General features: G+C 42.9%; 1 protein-coding gene across 1 annotated transcript; it reads left to right on the top strand.

The window, feature by feature from the left end:
* Nucleotides 1-231: 231 nt before the first annotated feature.
* On the top strand, nucleotides 232-16,554 carry LOC146384825 (insulin-like growth factor-binding protein 4). The gene is made up of 4 exons (XM_084930225.1): nucleotides 232-1,406; nucleotides 9,547-9,710; nucleotides 11,143-11,268; nucleotides 12,550-16,554. Exons 1-4 carry the CDS (start codon nucleotides 1,049-1,051, stop codon nucleotides 12,682-12,684), a joined length of 783 nt encoding a protein of 260 aa, XP_084786351.1. The 5' UTR covers nucleotides 232-1,048; the 3' UTR covers nucleotides 12,685-16,554.
* The last annotated feature ends 1,174 nt before the right edge of the window (nucleotides 16,555-17,728 follow it).

Here is a 17,728-nt window from a genome sequence, read left to right as displayed (position 1 = left end):
GGTGGGCGGGGGGGTTGACGGCACAGCCTGGACTGACCACTGGATGCAGGCACAAACACACGGCGAGACCCTGTTGAGGCAGCAGAGGTTGTTTTCTGCTGTGCATTTGGGGTTGATTAAAGCAGAGCAGCATTGACACGTTGCTTCTTTTTTCCTGGACGTAAATGGTTTTATCTTTTTTAAAAAAAGGAAAAAAAAAGAAATCAATATTTGAGAGTGGCTGAGATAAGGGTGGGCTGCAGGGAGAGAGAACAGAGTGATTTTCTCTGTGTGAACAAGTGAAAAGGCGATTGGGCTCTTTTTTCCCTCTCCTCTCAGGGCACTCAGGATTGAGAGAGGACAAGTAAGTGAGGGAGAGTGTATATAAGTTTGTGTGCCTGAGTGCGAGAGGGAGACAGAGGGAGAGAGCTTTAGTCTGGCTTTTCTCTGCTCTGCCTTTCAGCTCCTCTCTCACTGTAGAAAGAGGCGTGTCCATGGGCCAGTATAAAGTCCAAGGAGAGCCACTCGTGTTGAGCCATTCTCAGGAGCGAGTCCTTTGCACTGCACACCAGCAAGAGGAAACTGCAGCTGTTACCAAAAACACGGCCTTTCGCTGACTGGCTTTGCATTTGGACACTTGTAGACCAGATTTTTTGGTGTTTCGGCAGAGCGCGGGCGAGCATCGGGACTCGGACTCGAAGACAGAGCAAGCCTCACCTGAACACGCCGGCGGATATCCTTCCCGCTTGTTCCACCTTAACAAAAAAGAAACCCCCCCAAAAACCCCAAAACTTGTTCTCATCACCCACGAGCTGAGTGCATCAAGAGCAGGCTCCAATTTCTGCGGTGTGAAATTGAATCAGAGCAACGGAGAAGCAGTACAGCAGAGGCATTGTGTGCCTGCATTTGAAACACTAACCAGCTGAAAATATCAAAGACCTTCTGGGACAAAGCGTTCCTCTCAAACCTCTTCTCAAAGTGATTATAAGCTGCACCACATTCAGAAGAGGAGGCGGCCAAAGTGACTATACACAAGGGCAAAGGATTGCGTGCAGGTGCCGGGACTGCCATGGTGCGTGGAGGTGGCGTGGCAGTAGCTCCGTCCTGCTGGGGCCTGTGGGTGTTTGGCGCCCTGTCGTTGGCGGCACTGTGCTTGTCAGACCAGGCCATTCGCTGCCCCGTTTGCTCAGAGGAGCGCCTGGCCAGCTGCCGTCTGCCTGAAGGCTGCGAGGAAACGGTGCGGGAGCCCGGCTGCGGCTGCTGCCCCACCTGTGCCCTGCCTAAAGGAGCCCACTGTGGCGTTTACTCACCCCGATGTGGCACGGGCCTCCGCTGCTACCCGCCGAGGGGCGTGGAGAGGCCGCTGCACTCACTGATGCATGGCCAGGGGATCTGCACTGATGAGAGGGAGGTGGAGGAGAACTCAGGTGAGAGTGAAACCGGGCTCTTCTTCTTCTTGTTTAGTTACGCTCAAAGCGGCAAAGGTCTTTCTCTCATTTGGTGCCAAAAGTGATCTGTCCAAAGCTGAAGCGGCGTCTCTGCAGACCAGAATGTTTTCTCTCTGTGCTCCCCGGACCTTTTTTTTACCTGATCCGGGCAGAGTTGGGGGGGTGACAATGTGCTGCTTGTTTACCCTAATCTCAGCTAAGCCCTGAAGCAGAGCATGCACACGCACCAGATCCTGATGGGAGAGCGCACACAGTCCCGCCGCTGTCCTGCGGCCGCTCGCTGTGAAAGGGAGCCCTGCTGAAAGATGCAGAGCACCAGGGTGTGCGTGTGCTGCACGCTGCACAAAGTTTACTGAAGGCATCCTGCAAATTTTCTTCTTATCAGCAGAACTCGCGTATGCCATGTTTAAGTGAGGTCCTGCAGGTGAAGTGCAGGCAGTGAAATGGACTGTGGTGATGCTGGAAATGTGAGAGTCTCAGTGTGTGTGTGTGTGTGTCCCAGTGAATCTGTGTGTGTTTGTAATGGGAGGAGGTAATAAAAGCTGCTGTATGAAATGACTGTAATGGAGTGTGGCCAGTCTGGAGCTATTAGAGCTCTCTGCAATCAGTAATTTACGTGGTGCTCTTTCATGGATACCCCTGATCCTCCTCCTCCTCCCGCTGCTGCTGCAAATCTCTAACTCTTCTTCTTCTGCTGCTGATGTCTCTATCACACTCTTCTGGCCCAGCTCTCCTTTTCTGTTATTGCATTCCTCTTCCAAAGTCTGTTTCCACTTTCACACAGTGGGATGTCTAATGCTGGATCTGCATATCCAGTTCCAGTTCACTGCATTAACATCAGCTTCTTCCTAACTAGACTCTAACTGCTTGTCTCCACAAAGGGAGTGGTGCTGATTTCCATTAAATCATTTAAGACAACTGTTATAAGGTGGCGGCTCTTTTATTTGTTCCAGATTATCTGCCGCACACATGCTCCCAGACATTTTCTGGTAATAGTAGTAGGATAGTCTTCCAAAGACCTGGACGGGCTTTAGTCAGTGTAAAACTCGCAGGACGCTCATTGTCATTGCAGCATCTGTTTCTCCTGGCCCTGGGAGCACCCCACCTCCTCTCTTGCCCGAACGAGCCCTCGAGCGCATCGCCCACCGTGTCCAGCTCCTTCGTGAGGATGAGCTCATCGGCACTGTTGCTGCCAGAGCTGAAATTAGAGCCTTCTGCTCTCTGCGCAGGGCCAGCATAGGTTAGCCCGGCACATAGCGTGACTGAACGGAATCAGAAAGAAGAGGAAAGCTGTGTTGAGCTTGATATAAAAGGAGAGCTGTTTGGGTCCACACCCGTTTATCTTGCAGAATGTTCTCCCTGAATCTCTCCGATGCTGCATTGTCCAGTTAGCTGAGCTGTAGCACACGGAGGGGACTTGGCGGGTTGGAACATTTTGGAAAAGTTTTGTTTTGGGGGTTTTCTGTAATCCGAGCGCTGGATATCGTTTGCCTTGATGCTTTTTCTCATCCCCGAGGTCTGTCATAACAAAGCAGGGAAGCTCTGCCTGATAAATCTCACTGTAAATCAATTCTGCTGGCAGCAGCTCAGATCTACTGTATGAGAATGTTTAATGTAAACCGTGGCAGACGGGAGACGATCAGAGAGGCACCGGGGAGAGGCAAAAAAGCTCTAGATTTCCTTTGTGGTGCATTCACCGTACTTATGCATTATTAAACAAGGGGGTGCATCTCCTGAATACATGTCTGACACTGCCCCACTCCTAGCAACAGTGAACATGCCAGATAAAAATAGAAAGAGGGATTGTAAAAACCTAGAGAATTCGCAATAAAAGGACCCTGGGATGCAGGCACATCCTAACAGCGTACTGAAGTGAATTTAGGGTGTTCACGCTGGTAGTCACAGCCCTGCAGCTGCTGGCTGGTGCTGCCTCGTGTTTAGGAAAAGTAACATATTAAATCAGGCTGTGAAGAATTATGAGCTATCTGCCCGTTTCTCTCTTCCTAAACTGAATTTCCATAGCAACAACAGTATCCTGTGCCGCATGTCAAAGTCTAAGGCAGCTTTAGTGCTTCTTAATATTCCTTTCTCAGGATCCCTCTCAATCTTAATACTTAGAATAAATCATCAAGCGTGTGCTGGCATCTGTTCCCGCATTCCTGCTGGGTCTGCCCCGGTGTCGGGTATTCAGACGCTTCCCTCTCGCAGTGAAACGGATATTATTTACAAACTGATACAGATGTCAGATATGAAAAGTCTTACACCTACAGGCACAGAGGGAGTTGCATGAATGAAGCAGTCGGTGGAGCCAGACTCTGTTCGACTATGTCCAATTTACTGTGACGCACATAGGCCTTTATGAAAGCAGCATGCTAACCTAGATTTTTTCTCCCAGCACAATTTGGGAGCTCCGAACTGGTTATTAAAGATGTGCTTTCTTAAAGTTCTCTCGGCAGATGTCATTTCATATTTGCTTTCTTTGGGTTGTGCGGTGCATTTGTACAGCTGGGGCTCTTGTGCAGCCGTAAATGCGATTAGCTAATTGCTGTTCTCTGTGGGGCAGGGACCCCCCTCCAGAGTTGGAGCCGAGAGATACACAAACAACCCAACTCTGTCCCGGCCATGACACATCCTTAATCTGAGGCGAGTGAATCCTCACGGGCTGTGATTTAAGTGTGAGCCAGAAGTTCAGTAAGAAAAATACTTTAGCTCCATCTCTTGAGAACAAATGGACATTTTACCTCCTTCAAGGAGGACATGTGACTGGCTTGGTTTGTTTGTTAGCAGAACTGCTCGGAGAGTTATGGATGGATCTGCATGAACATTTTTGCCCCAGGTGGGGCTTGGCCCAGGTTAAATGGAGTCCCTGGGAGTCGATCCAGATTTGGATCCAGGAATTTTTGGAAAGATTTTCACCACTTCAAGGTAGAACAAAATTGGACATTTGGTTTCATAGCTTCATGAAAAAAAAACACATATCAAACTGACACTGGGAGTTATTGTCTTAAAGTTCTCAAGACAATATTACACTCTAATCTGGGCCCAGATGTTCTTCGGAATCCAGGAATTCAATATATACACTAAATAAATCTTTAAATTTTAAATTTCAGTTGGCCTTGGTGTAGGTATGCACCCTTTGACTACATTTTCACCTCTTAACTTCCACTAGGTCACTTAGGAAGCACTGAGTTTAGGATTAGGGGTCCACATCCTGACCTGTAGATGTGAATCAAACTAAACGCCTCACCGGCAACAGTCTTGATATTAAGAGATTAAAAAAAAGTGCGATTCCTCAGCTGTAATCACCAATGTTTGATTTCATTTCCTGTCTTCGCACAGGGGAGGGAATCACTCTGAATGTAAGAATATTCAGCTTACAATCAATCTAATGGAGTAACCCAGAATAGTTTGACCTAGTTCACTGTAGATGCAGGGTTCCCTCTATTCACCACAAAGCACCATTAATGCATAAACTCAGCAAGGATTACTGCTCTCTGTGACAGAATTTACTCACAAATCTGTAAGCAAATGAATCTGCAAAACAAACAGCAACAAAATCTGGCTCCAGAGATATCTTACTGACAGATCCACATCGGCTGAGTTTATATAACAGACATGAATTCAGATTCAGGTTCTGTCTTCATCTCGATTAAAAACAGAATTCCTTCCTGAAAACACGAGAAACTTAGAGGGGCCGGTGAGCCCCTGTTTCTGAAAAACAAGCTTCATTTTCATCGCTGAACAATGCTTTGATCCAAAAGTTTGACACAGGTTCAAGGATAATGTTTATCCTGATGATGATCCATCTGGAAAAGGTTCAGCCCTATCCTTTACTCGTGTGTGTGTGTTACATCTGGCTTATAAGAGGTTTAGGCTGTAGAATGGAGTATTGGACTGAAGGGGACCTATTATGCTTTTCCTTGTTTTCTGTCATGTCTATATTGTTATAACGGAGGATTCTCACACTAAACACGGTTAAAGTTTCAAATAATGAGGTCAGCGTGCGTAAACGCAAACCATGTGGGTCAAAGCTCAGGCTTCATACTGCTCTAAACACTCAGTTGCAGACAGTTTTTCTCGGATCGGTTTGCCGTCAGTGAGAGGGGATATCCTTACAAGGTAATCTCAGACGCAAACCTCTGGCTGTGAGAACAGAAGCTTCACGCCCTGCTGTTCAAATCTGTTGTCTGTGAGGGTCAGCCGATCAAGGCATCTGCCATTAGGAGCCTAATCAGTGTGTTTGAGCCAGAAGATGAACTGGGGCTGCATAAGTATAAGATTTTGAATCATGAAAAGCTGCTTTGAACCTGTAAATGAGCCTTATAGTTATAGTTTCTGAGTTCTGTTTCTAATTATGCACTTTTTTCTGCTAGCTCCTAAAGAGCAGCCAGTATATAATCAAGCAGGCATTTTTAATTTTACAGGTTTATTGCTCCTAATTGGTTTCTAAAGACTGGGATGTCTGTTTTGACATCCGCTGAGCAGCAGCAGGCCGTGTAGTAGCAGCAGGTTTCTGCTTTTGTGATTTAGTGTTGATTTAACGTTCTTTCAACCTTTCCTTTGACAAATTACCCTATAGCACGGTCCAACATTTTCATTGGCCCTGACAGCAGCCCTGAACACAGTTACTGGTGCTGTGTTAGATTCGAGCTGATGATTAACAGATTCAAAGAAATCTTCTGCCTGGAAACCGAGCGTCTGATACTGATACTCTGGCAGTGTCCAGTGTTGACCAAAAAGAGCAGTCAGTTGGTAGTAAGCCTAGATGAGTTCAGTTTGCTGCCAGAATCGCTTGCAGGGAAGGGGGGAAAAAGCACATAAAAGTGTCACCAAACATTTGGGAAAAGAAGACTCCCCGAAGACCATTTGTTTCAAAAGACATTAGCTGTTGTCAGCGCAATATAAGCTATTCTATCAGGTGTCATTTTAAGTTTTATGTTTAAATCAAACTAATCCACAATGTTTGGACATAAATAAAACATAATGTGTCAGAACAGGAAAGGCCTGAGGCTGATGAGCTGTGGCTCTCGCTGTAACTCAACAAAAGAGAAGAACTTTAGCTTTTTAAGCACTCAAACAAAAAAGTTCATTTAAGCTCGGTCATTCAGGAGGGGATCACTGCTTTTCTGGATCAGAAGAAGCCAGTTGAGCAGGTTCGTGTGCCTCCTGGATGACTCTTAGGTGATTTGGTTTGGGCATGTCCAACTGGGAGGAGGTCCTGGGGCCGACCCAGAACATGTTGGAAAGATGATGTCTCTCAGCTGGCTTGGGAATGCCTCAGTATGACACCCACAAGCCTGCAAGAGCTGTTTGGGAAGAGGATGGTTTGTGCATGTCTGCTTAGACTGCTACTCCCATAAACCAGACTTGCCAGAAAAGTGTCAGAAATGGACAGATGCATTTAAGAGCATTGTTAAATACATTACTAGAATCATGAGAGCCGCTAACATGTCAATGGTGTTTCTGTACCATTCAATATAGAGAGCGATGTGGATCATTTATGGCTAACTTAAGCATTTCTGTGATTAATTTCACACAGTTGAAAAATATATTGTCCAAGTACGGATCCAGTCAAAAGTTTGGACACAATGTTTTTTCCAAGAGCTTATTTTTTTGCAATAATCCAGTAAGCCTAAGTAAAAATCCCATTGGCTTTTTGTTTCAGCCACCAGCACAATGTGAACCTCTGGGTTGGCCTACAAAAGAACAGCAACCGTGTGGCACTCTATAAGTAGCAAATACATTTTATAGCTGCTCCTCTTCAGGGTGTGTCCACCAAAACATCTCATTTGTGAATATGCTGTCCTCCAAAGTGATCTCCATGCGCTTTCAGAAAAGTGCTTGATATGATGTTTTCAGCTTTTCAAACCTTTCTAGCCTCACCTTAAACATATTCACAGCATCTGTATCCAGTAGAGCACGAATGAATAATCTGTAAAAGGCTGTATGTCATGTTTTTGTACAAATGTCTCGTAATGGACGATCTTCAATCTGAGATCCAAGTTAGGAGAAGTATAAACGAGTGGAAAGCAGTCTGAGAATAACCAAATATTTATTTGGGGAGAACATTTGTCTTTGGGCTTCACAGCCTCAGCCTTAAAAGCCACTAACAGTGGAATCTGTAATCTGATGACCCCTTCGTGTCACTGTTCTACAGTCTGCAGAGAGAAGGCACATATATAAACAGACACATGTGGCCTGGACTTGTTATGATGTGGATTAAATAACGTACTGAGACGAACTTGTGTAAAGTGGGGTTTTTCTTTTCTAGCGATGAATGATGCCCCTCGGCACGTCACGCTCACTATGACGAAGACGTTGGCAGCAACGCGAAGACAAATATTTATGTAAAAGCTAGGTTGAGCAAGCAATGCAGTTTATTGTGTAAGAGCTTTTGAGTTTGTCTGCTAAATACTCCGAGTCAGAAGCTGCGTTATCGTTCTGCTAACTTATCACAATGACTAGTTGACGATGACCTAAATCTGCTGATTAACAAACAGGTGAGGGTGTCTGTTTGAACTGATTACAGTCTCAGCTTTGGTTAATTAAAATGTACCTGGTCCCTGATTCTGAGTGTGATTGTCTGCTCACTCCAGAACTTCCTTTATCTCTGCTGTGCACCTGTGACTAACAATGCGCCGCAAATGTGTCAGTGTAGGCCTGACAATGCCCTGAAGGAATGATATTTAGATGCCAAGAGCTGGCGATCCAAATCCGATGAAACCACACAGAGAAGTGGCGACTTCCTCCATGGAAAAACAGAAGTGGTAGCAAACAGGACATGCCACCCCTGACCCACTTTGGCTCGCTCTACGTGGAGTCGGAAAAAGTCTGAACCGGCAAAAGAGGAGAAAGAACAACTAGGAAACAGATGAAACCCCGATGGCTCTTGTGGAAGAAAGTGCTGATGAGCAAGGTTTAACAGCAAAGAGACTAAAAATATAAACAGCTGAGATATACTTCCACCCCAGACAAACAAAGCAACATGACCTTTCGTGAGGTTTAGAGAAACACGGTCACCGATCAAGTTGTAAAACCCTCTAATCATCCCCAGGAAGTGGCCCGGGATCCTTAAAGGGGCATTCCAGGACATGTTTAAGAGTCTGAACTACAAAGGAAAGGTTTCTGTATTTGAGCCTTTATGCACCTGAGAAAAGGCTGCATGTTGCACAAGATTAAGGAGGCTACAAACCCTTGTTTCACTGTCTATGCCAGGAGCAGTTAGCTGGATGCCTGCCAGTGATCAGTGATATTAACCAGAGCTCAGATCTGGTTCAGTGATCAGAGAAAGACCAGTTTAAAAATTGTAAAACTACACTTTGAAGTCCTTTGATTCCAGTGCCAATTTGTAAGAAAGCCATGGATTATGAGCACAAAGTCCAAAGCGCTGCCAAGCCTTAAACGCCACAGGTGAAAGGCAAGATGCATGAGAACCGAGACTTTAACATTTTATTCTTTACTTCGCCCTTCTCGTGCCCCCAAAAGCTTGTGACAGTGCAAATACTCTCAAACAACCTCCATCTGGTGCGGACTGCGGTTGTTGTGGAGAGGTGGAGAATGACGAGGCAGGGGGGCATTTCCTCAGGAAGCAGCTGGTTGCCTGCTGGGCTCATACTGCAGGATGATGGAGATGCAAAGGTGGCACAGACCCCCTTCATACAAACAGGCAGGAACAAGGCTGCGTGTCCTTGCAGTTAACCTGGCCTCGTTTTTAGCCTACATTCACCACACTGTTGGCTGTCCGTTGAAGAACGAGGAGGACTATTAGAACAGAACAGTTAGATGCTTCACTTCACACTTTTATCATTTAAATGAGAAATTATTAGCTTTCACTGCCATTCCTGAAGTAAACTTTCACTAAAATACATTTTGGACTGTTGGTAAGACAAAATAAGGTATTTGAAGTCGTCAAGGAACGCACAATTTAACTTTCTGGAGCTCCTTCTGTACAGTTAGGTTCATGCCCCCATAAAGGAACTGCCAGTAAATAAGAAGACCTCTAGAAAAGTATTTTATAAACCTGCTGTGAATAGCATTTTTTTTAAACACATTTATTTCAAGGATTCATAAAACGCTTGTTTGAATTTGAAGATCTAAAGTTTTACTTCTTGTTGTTTAGCTATGGACAGGCAGGAAGAGATGACTCCCGAACACCCGAACAACAGCAATATCCGGTGCAGTCCACAGGACAAGCGGTGCATACAGAAGACCCTGGCCCGGCACCCTCCAAAATCCACAAACCTGAGAAGCAACAACGCCAGAGAAGACGCCAAAGCGATCCTGGTGAGAGAAATGATCCTCGGGCATTTCTTACGTTTCACAGAAAAAACAAGAAACCCAGACGATCTCCGCTGCAGCGAAATGCCTGAATCCAGCAGGTGTTTTACATTACGGCTTTACAGTTCCAGAGTCACAAGCATGTAACAGGCAGGTTATAAATTGAACAAATTAGTTATTTACAGGCTGGAACATTTGGTCTTGTGAATGAAAGTACACGTGCATATTTTCATTAGCTGTTCAAACCTGGATCCTAATCCGTCACAGGCACGTTATTCAGTGCATTCATTTCGCACAGACATGTGGAACATCGACGCACAGAAATAACACATTTAGAGCTTGAGTTCACATTTCTCAGGGTCAGATGCTGAGTACAAACACACCGGCTTATTTAAAGCTGCTTTTTCATAATCAGTGTCTTCTGTGCACTCAGATATAACGCTGTGCGACTTCAACCGCAAAAAAAACGACAACATTTTAATCCTATCCCCTTCAAGGTTTTCTCCGTTAACACTTTAATCAGGTACCATCTTTAAATTACTCCCTGTGAAAGCCTGTTCTGACGACTTCCTGCGCTGGACCCCAGCCATGTTTTCTTAGTTTTCATTTTATTCTGGGAAAAGAGGAGGAAGAGGCAGGGCAGCCAGATCTGTCAGCAGGGTGGGTGGTTAGACTGTGCTGGTGTGGTCATTGCCACAGTTCGGATGAATGCTGAACTCGGCACTGACAGTCTGACCCTGGGGAACAAACCAATGGTGCTCAACCCTCTGAATATTTAAGAAACATGCAGGCGTGCTCCTGATGGACCACCTTTGTGTTGGGACACCACTATTTGGTATAAGTAATAGGTGGAGACCCATGATAATCTTTAACATGGGATTATTGATGCAGAATGGTAAATGGCCTGTATTTGTATAGCGTTTTAGTCCCTAAGGACCCCAAAGCGCTTTACACATCCGGTCATCCACACATTCACACACTGGTGATGGCAGCTACATTGTAGCCACAGCCGCCCTGGGGCGCACTGACAGAAGCCGATGTTCTACGAAGAACTCGCAAATGAGCACGTTTAAGAGGTCAGAACGGGACATGCACAGGCCGTTCAAAACTTAGGAGTCGACCTTAACAGGATAGCTGCCAAATCAGGGTTTTAGCTTTTCATGGGTTGAGTCACAAACTGCAGTTTGTGAGTAATCAAAATGTTTTTCACTGTGTTCTGAAATCGTGTTTTTGGCATTACTCATCACTTTTCATTACTGACTACAATGGTAACTTAAGATGGGTGATGCTTTTTAAAAGTAAATCTAAACTTGCTCGAGATTTTTCCATGATTTTAATGAGCAAAGAGAATAATTTTCTTCCATTTTTTAGTGCCTGTTTATATGTGTGGTTGACAGCTGGTCTTTAAACGTCAAATCAAATCTTATTGCTCCTACAGGCCCCGTGTCGTGCCGAGCTCCAGAGAGCGTTGGACAGATTGGCATCGAATACTCGCACACACGATGACCTCTTCACGATCCCCATACCCAACTGTGACAAAAATGGAGATTTCCACCCTAAACAGGTCTGTACTTTCCAGCTTTCACTCAGTGTGAAATGCCGAGCAGACCGCAATCTGACCATGTCAACTGGTGAACTGTGAATCTCAATCATGAAGCCGTTACCAATAAAAATGCCTATCTTTATAGTTCAAAGAGTTCCTTTCAAACTACATAAGCAATCTTCTCGCCAAGACACAAAACATGCCTGCAGCTGATGACATACAGTCTAAATCAACACAAAAGTGTCTCCAAGCAGACTGTCACAGTCATGCCAAGATCGCTATTGTTCTAAGCTCACATGGAAAGTGATTTACTCTCAGAAATCAAGACTGTGTGTAAAGCGGTTTCCCCTAAACTGTTGGACAGTAATCACTTTGTTGTTACGATGGATGCAATTAGTTCTTGGATGAAGTTACCTGCTTTTTTTGGGGGTTAGTTTATTTTTTTGCCTTTGAAAGATTGGGCAAGCGTACAGATAAGAGTGAGGGAGAATGAGAGGAGATAGGGCTGCTCTTGAGCTCTTGATAGAGCTGCACATGCAATCAAAGCAGCAGACGCAGAGTCAGTGATAAAAGACAAGCTCTGCTAAGGCACCCGTCATCAAAAGTCTGAGCTGTGCAGATTGTGTAACACGGCTAAAGTATCTCTCTCTGCTCAGATTCGCAGGCATCTGTTTACTGTTTAACTAAAACTGCGCTGTGATAAAACGTATTGGGAAGTAAAGCACAGGTCATTGGGGACAACTGGGAATCATTTCATGGCAGGGTTGCTCTGAGATTGTTAACTCGTCTGTGTTGGTGATGGGAAAAGTGCAAACGCACACAATAAATTTAGTATTACAGTAACTGTTGAAAGCTCAAAAAAGGAATGCTTTAGCAAAATAATTCAACTGCTTCAAACACTTCTCACACTCTGTTTGGATCCACTGGGTATAATTTCTGTAATGTGTGATTGTGTTTTTAGCAAAGTAAGCAGCATTATCTCAATCTGGAGCTGCGATATTACATTTCGGTACAGTGGGAATGTCTTTAAATATCACAACGAAGGTCATCTTTTCATTTATGAGTCTTGTTACACTCCTAGCAAGACTTGTAGAGTCCAAAAACAAAAATATGCAGGAACAAATTAGCAGAATAGGTTCTCTTTAAAATTCCATGCAGTCAAAACAAAGCAATAATTTACCAAACGTGGACTGCGCCATAAAGTTGATATGACCCGCAGAGCTGTATGTCTCCTCTGCCTCACAGTTAGTCCAGAAAAACTGTTACAGAACTAGAATAACGCCTTTGTCTTTATGCTTGCAGTGCCACCCTGCACGTGACGGCCAGCGGGGAAAATGCTGGTGTGTGGATCAGAAGACGGGCCTGAGGCTGCCGGGGCCGCTGGAACTGCGAGGGGATCTGGACTGCCACCAGTTAATTGCTAGCCTGAGGGACTGAAGACGAGGGGGGAAGCAGTGGGGGTGCAGGACCAGCTGAATTCTACTGGTGCTTATTAGTAGAACTATATGACTAAAGGACTTCATTCTTAAGCCTCACTCTACCTGAGGCCAACGGTACTTGAGCTTGTGCAACAAAAAGGAAACCATTGAATTGAGTTCTTTTGCTATCTTGTTTCTGTGTGTGCGGGTATGTGATACGAGTCTTTTGAGCACTTGTTCTGTTTTCTTTGTATCACGTGAACTTTAGGCCAATAGTCCTCAGACACATGTGCTTTAAAGTACCAGATGGCAGAAGAAAGGCACACATACACTTCCAGATAACAGTTGTGGTTGTGATCTTTGAGAAAGAGAGAGAATGCAGAGCGTGTCATTTTCTCTGGTTTTAGTGTAGCATTCTGGGAAAAAAAGCAGTCACTCCACCCAACAATCAAACCTGAGATTAAACATTTGGTTCATTCTTTCTGGAGCACTTATTCACCTGAATTTCTGGACAATCCGGAAAGATTCTCAAAAGACTGTGCACCAGCTTCTTGTTTTTTAAGTAACTTGTGACTCTTAGCCTGCTATTCTTTCTTTTGTAAACCCCACTCATCTAATAAGCAAGTGAAATCAAACCATAAAATGCGTTTGCTTGCGTTTGATAAACACAAAGTTTACTTCAGCCACGGCATCAGAGTAGCAATAACAGATGGGACGAGAACGAGAGAAAGAAACAGGGAAGAAAAGGAATGCATCAACCCCTGTCTCGAATTACCAAAATGATAAGCCATAGCTTTTCACACCACAAAGACCAAAGTGAAAAGTGAGATTAGTCTGCAAATCTGTATCTCACAGAGCCCAGAATAGTTTTGCTTCATCACCCCGTGGTTAACTCTGCACCCCCTCCCTCTTTGAGCTCTCTCTAACATAAAGGACTGGCAGCGTAGCTGGGTTAGAAACTCTGTGCACTGCTGATAGGATAATCTTGTTTCTCCAGCTGGTGCTAAGATGCCAGTAGGACTCGTGTTTGTATGAATATGCTCCGATGTAGGGGATTTATCTCCAAACAGACTGCATGGCAGAACTTTCGGTGGTGCTACATATTGATTGTGCCAAAATACAAAAGAAAGAAAAAAAAAAGGAAAATGTTTCTGCACTTTTTGGGTATTGTTTCAGATTGGAGTGACGAGGGGAGCAATTAGCATCAGCAAATGTGAGGATCACCTTTGTTTGAAAAAGGCTTTTCCTGCAGGTTTTCAGTGTTATTGTCAAATGATAAAAAAAAGAAAATCCCACATTAGCTTTGCACTATCACTGCAGCTGCCTGGCTGAATGTTTCATTAGTCAGTTCTGTAAATATAGAAGCAGAGTGTAATAAAGTTTAATGATTAAACTCGCAGCAAAGTAAACTTATAGCCAACATAAAATTGATGACTGCGGCGAAGCAGTAAAGATAACGCAGCGATGATGTGGAAATAAAAATTCCTCAGCGTATCTGTTATCACGCATCTGTTGAGGATTACAATAATAATTAAAGGAGTTCATTATCAGTGCAAATGTCACGGTTTTCCATCATCAGCTGCATGGGCGACTTTGGTTGTTACTGACTCAAGAAAAGATTGTTGTTGCTGTCGTTGTTGTTGGTGTCCTGGCAGTTTGGGCCCAGGATTCACTAGAAAAGGTTAAAAAAACCAAAGAACAGAACAGCATTAACATTAACCTAACAAAGCACTGGTGTGTGGGCTATAATTTTAAGATGTGTCGAAAACAAAAAGACACTTAATACAAAATTTTGGCTTTCTTTTTACTTTCTGTATGTCCACCAACTGATTTTACCTAAACAATATTTAAGTTTTAAATCACGGAGCGGTACATTCAGCTCCAAACTGAATAACAAACGTGCCATGAAAATTCATTCATTTTTGCTTTTTACCTTTCCCACAGTGCATTGGGTTTTGACTTTATAAAAAGCAGGACAGATAAACAGAGACTGAGAAAAGAAAAATAATCTGAGCTTATCTCTCGTGCTTCCTGGGAAAGGTAGTAAAATATATAACCAGTGACAGCTGCTTTCAGCCCAGGTCCCTGTGGAAAACTGATATTCCCAATGTTAATGTGATCATTTTCTCTTTATGCAACTCAGTCAAGAAATTAGATTTTATTGGACTTATTATGCTCATTGCCAACTCCATATCTTGATTCTTAGATTCTAGTAGAGCAGCTTCAAAACAGCTAAAATAGCTTAAAAGTAATGCTCATTTATCTTACACTGGGTCCTGGTGCTGCCTCCCTTTTTAGCTCTCTTTAAGCCAACTGTGCTGTCTGGCAAACAAACAATCAAGGGGTCATCTGCCATAGACTGTATATTAAAGATGGATGCAATTTCTGAGTTCACGCCAATATGGAAGAGTGCCTTAAACTTAAAGAACAGGCAGCAGAGGGCAGGCCTCTTAATTGTAAAAAGAAACCCAACTGTTTAAGTCTATGGGAAAATGGCCCTCAGCTCTCTGACTACTTCTGTATACATTATGATTTATATTCCATAAATTAAAGTTGCCATTAGTGTCCAGGATACCTTATGACTGAACCTTGTGACTAAATGAGTAAATGTGCTAGCGTGCACTGTCCAGGTTTTAAATCAGATCTGCCCCCCATGTTCATGACATCTGGTTTGAAAACACCAAGACAGCGATGTGAAGACCCTCATCACGATGGGTGTCCTCATCTTTTATATACAGTCTATACGTATAAAGCAAAGAGGGATGAGAAACAAACAAACAAACAAACAAAAAATCCCAAATAACAGAGCATTTAGAGCACTCTGCACATTGGACAGTGTACCTGTAGACTCACTGATCTTATCTGAAACATTCACCATTATAACAGACAAATGAAGGAAAAACATATTTTTTCTTTTCTTTCTTTCTTTCTTTCTTTCTTTCTTTCTTTTTCAAATGGAAAACTGTCAAAAAGGTTTATTATGATTAAACCCTGTAATGTTTAATCATAATAAACAATTCGAGCAACAATGACCAAACTCAGCATCTTTTCTTGTCTCCGTGTTAACCAAGTTTTGCTCTCATATAAAGCATGAGTCAAGTTTTCACACACAGGTTACAGGGTATAAAAGTAACAATAAAAATCCAAATAAATCAAGCTACGATAATCTAATCACTGAAGCCAACGCTCAGTTTAAACATTTTTAGATACAGCGCATGTCATTGACGTGCAGTTTTAGATGGTAGTAAAAACAGAAATGCATCCAAAGGTAGTTCACGTAACCACAGATAGATAAGTAGAAGATGGGTGGAGAATAATTGCTGCGGCTTGAGAAAATCAAACCGAAAACTCGTTGCAAAGACTACGAGCACGCTAAAATAAAGACGCCAGTTCTCATTCAGTGAACTCACAAAGATCGTTCCAGCAAATCCTATCTTACAATTCATCGACTAATGAAGTGTTACTAAACACGTTTGTCTGTTAAAACAGTCTTAATCCTTGTGAGAGATGGAAAATGGTTTTGGCTTTGACTGTGTAAAGGCCTTCTAACTACATAAATGGTGTATTTAAGCTATAGTAAGTTGCTTGTCCTCTGACTTTGCTGTACTGAACTGTAATTACATTTCTCGACAATAGACTGTTTGCATTTGATATTATCTGTTAATGTGTAGAACATATGAAGTAATGTTTGCATGCATACAAATGGACTGAGGTTGGGAACAGCTGAAGTCTTGTGTATGTTTCCAGAACAGGATTGCTATACTTAAACACTGAAGTGATCAAACAACTGAAATATAGAGTTTCAAATGAAATAATCAGCTACATTTTAAATGTTTTCCTGATGAAAATGTACACATTGTAATAAAACGATTAAAATACATAGAAACTACAGTGTAGCTTGGTGTTATTAGTCGCAGCAGTGATATAAACCTGCATTCCTTCTGATGTCCAGCAGGTGGCGAGTCCCTTGGCTGCCAAAAGAAATAAGATTGTATTAACTGAGAATTAAAAAAATAAACCTTCCACTAAATTCTTTTGTGACCTCAATAAACATTGTTTGGTTGATTTCAAGGTCTCAAATGCTAGTTTAACATAGAATAATGTTAACTTTTTAAAGTATTGTCACATTTAGAGTAAAACTGGACAAAAAGAAGGATGTGCTTCATGGTGTGACTATATCCTCTATTGTTTTAGTGAGGTGGTGCAGAAAAAAAATAACATTTGGTGCCCACCCTAATCGGGTTTAATGTAGAGTGAAAGAAAACTAACCTGCATTGCATTTGTAACCATTTTTTGTTACCTGGCTTTTCACATATCCAAGCATAAGAGATATTTCTGTTTATTAAATCTGCAGATACAAATAAATACAAATAAATGCATAGATTTGTCCTGTAAGGGTAACACAGATTCTTTACCTTCCTATTTAGGACTAATTGTGTTTTTGTGTCTAGTCACCCACCAAAAAAACAAAAAAAATCTGCAATGGGTGACATCATTTATATACAGTCAATGTTTATAGCAGATATAGTTCCACTGATGGATCATGGAAAACAGTCATCTGGTTATCATAAAGTAGTGTTTTTGGTTTTTATCCCACTGGGAAACGTGATTTCTTGGAGTCCTCGCTTCCTGAGTACAAATGCAAAAAGTTCACTTGAGCATTTGTGGGATGTGTCTGACGCACAAAGGCCTCACACTTCGACCCTCAGGGCCCGAAGTACCGACTGCCAAATTCCTAGGGTCTGTCCATGCCTTGACAGGTCAGAGTTAAACTGAAGGCACAGTTGGATGTGTACAAAGGTAGCAAAACACTGTAGTATAAAAATGTCAGAGATATATTTTGGAGAATGGTGCATCAAATCTGAAATATGCTCTATTTAGTGTTATTATTATTTATCAATAAAGACTTGGTCTTATCATTTCTTATCAGTGTCCCAGTTTACTACAGTTAATTATAGTTCTTAGTCTTGAAGCATTTTTTTCTTTTAAATATCTAAGTTGTTTGTATCCAATCTCAGATCTTTACTGACTCTTCTGGATAAAACTACCTGTTAAACATGCTC

The sequence above is a fragment of the Perissodus microlepis genome, chromosome 6, assembly GCF_051167445.1.
Source record: "Perissodus microlepis isolate ML-2025 ecotype Zambia chromosome 6, ASM5116744v1, whole genome shotgun sequence".
NCBI classification, from domain to species: domain Eukaryota; kingdom Metazoa; phylum Chordata; class Actinopteri; order Cichliformes; family Cichlidae; genus Perissodus; species Perissodus microlepis.
The sequence above is the reverse complement of the archived record's forward strand: the minus strand, read 5'-3'. Positions and strand labels throughout refer to the sequence as shown.

Bases quoted from the DNA above. Each gene is read 5' to 3' on its own strand.
- LOC146384825 (XM_084930225.1), top strand. From the start codon at position 1,049: ATGGTGCGTGGAGGTGGCGTGGCAGTAGCTCCGTCCTGCTGGGGCCTG. The intron at 1,407-9,546 runs GTGAGAGTGAAA...CTTGTTGTTTAG, and splicing joins GGAGGTGGAGGAGAACTCAG to CTATGGACAGGCAGGAAGAG. The intron at 11,269-12,549 runs GTCTGTACTTTC...TTATGCTTGCAG, and splicing joins GAGATTTCCACCCTAAACAG to TGCCACCCTGCACGTGACGG.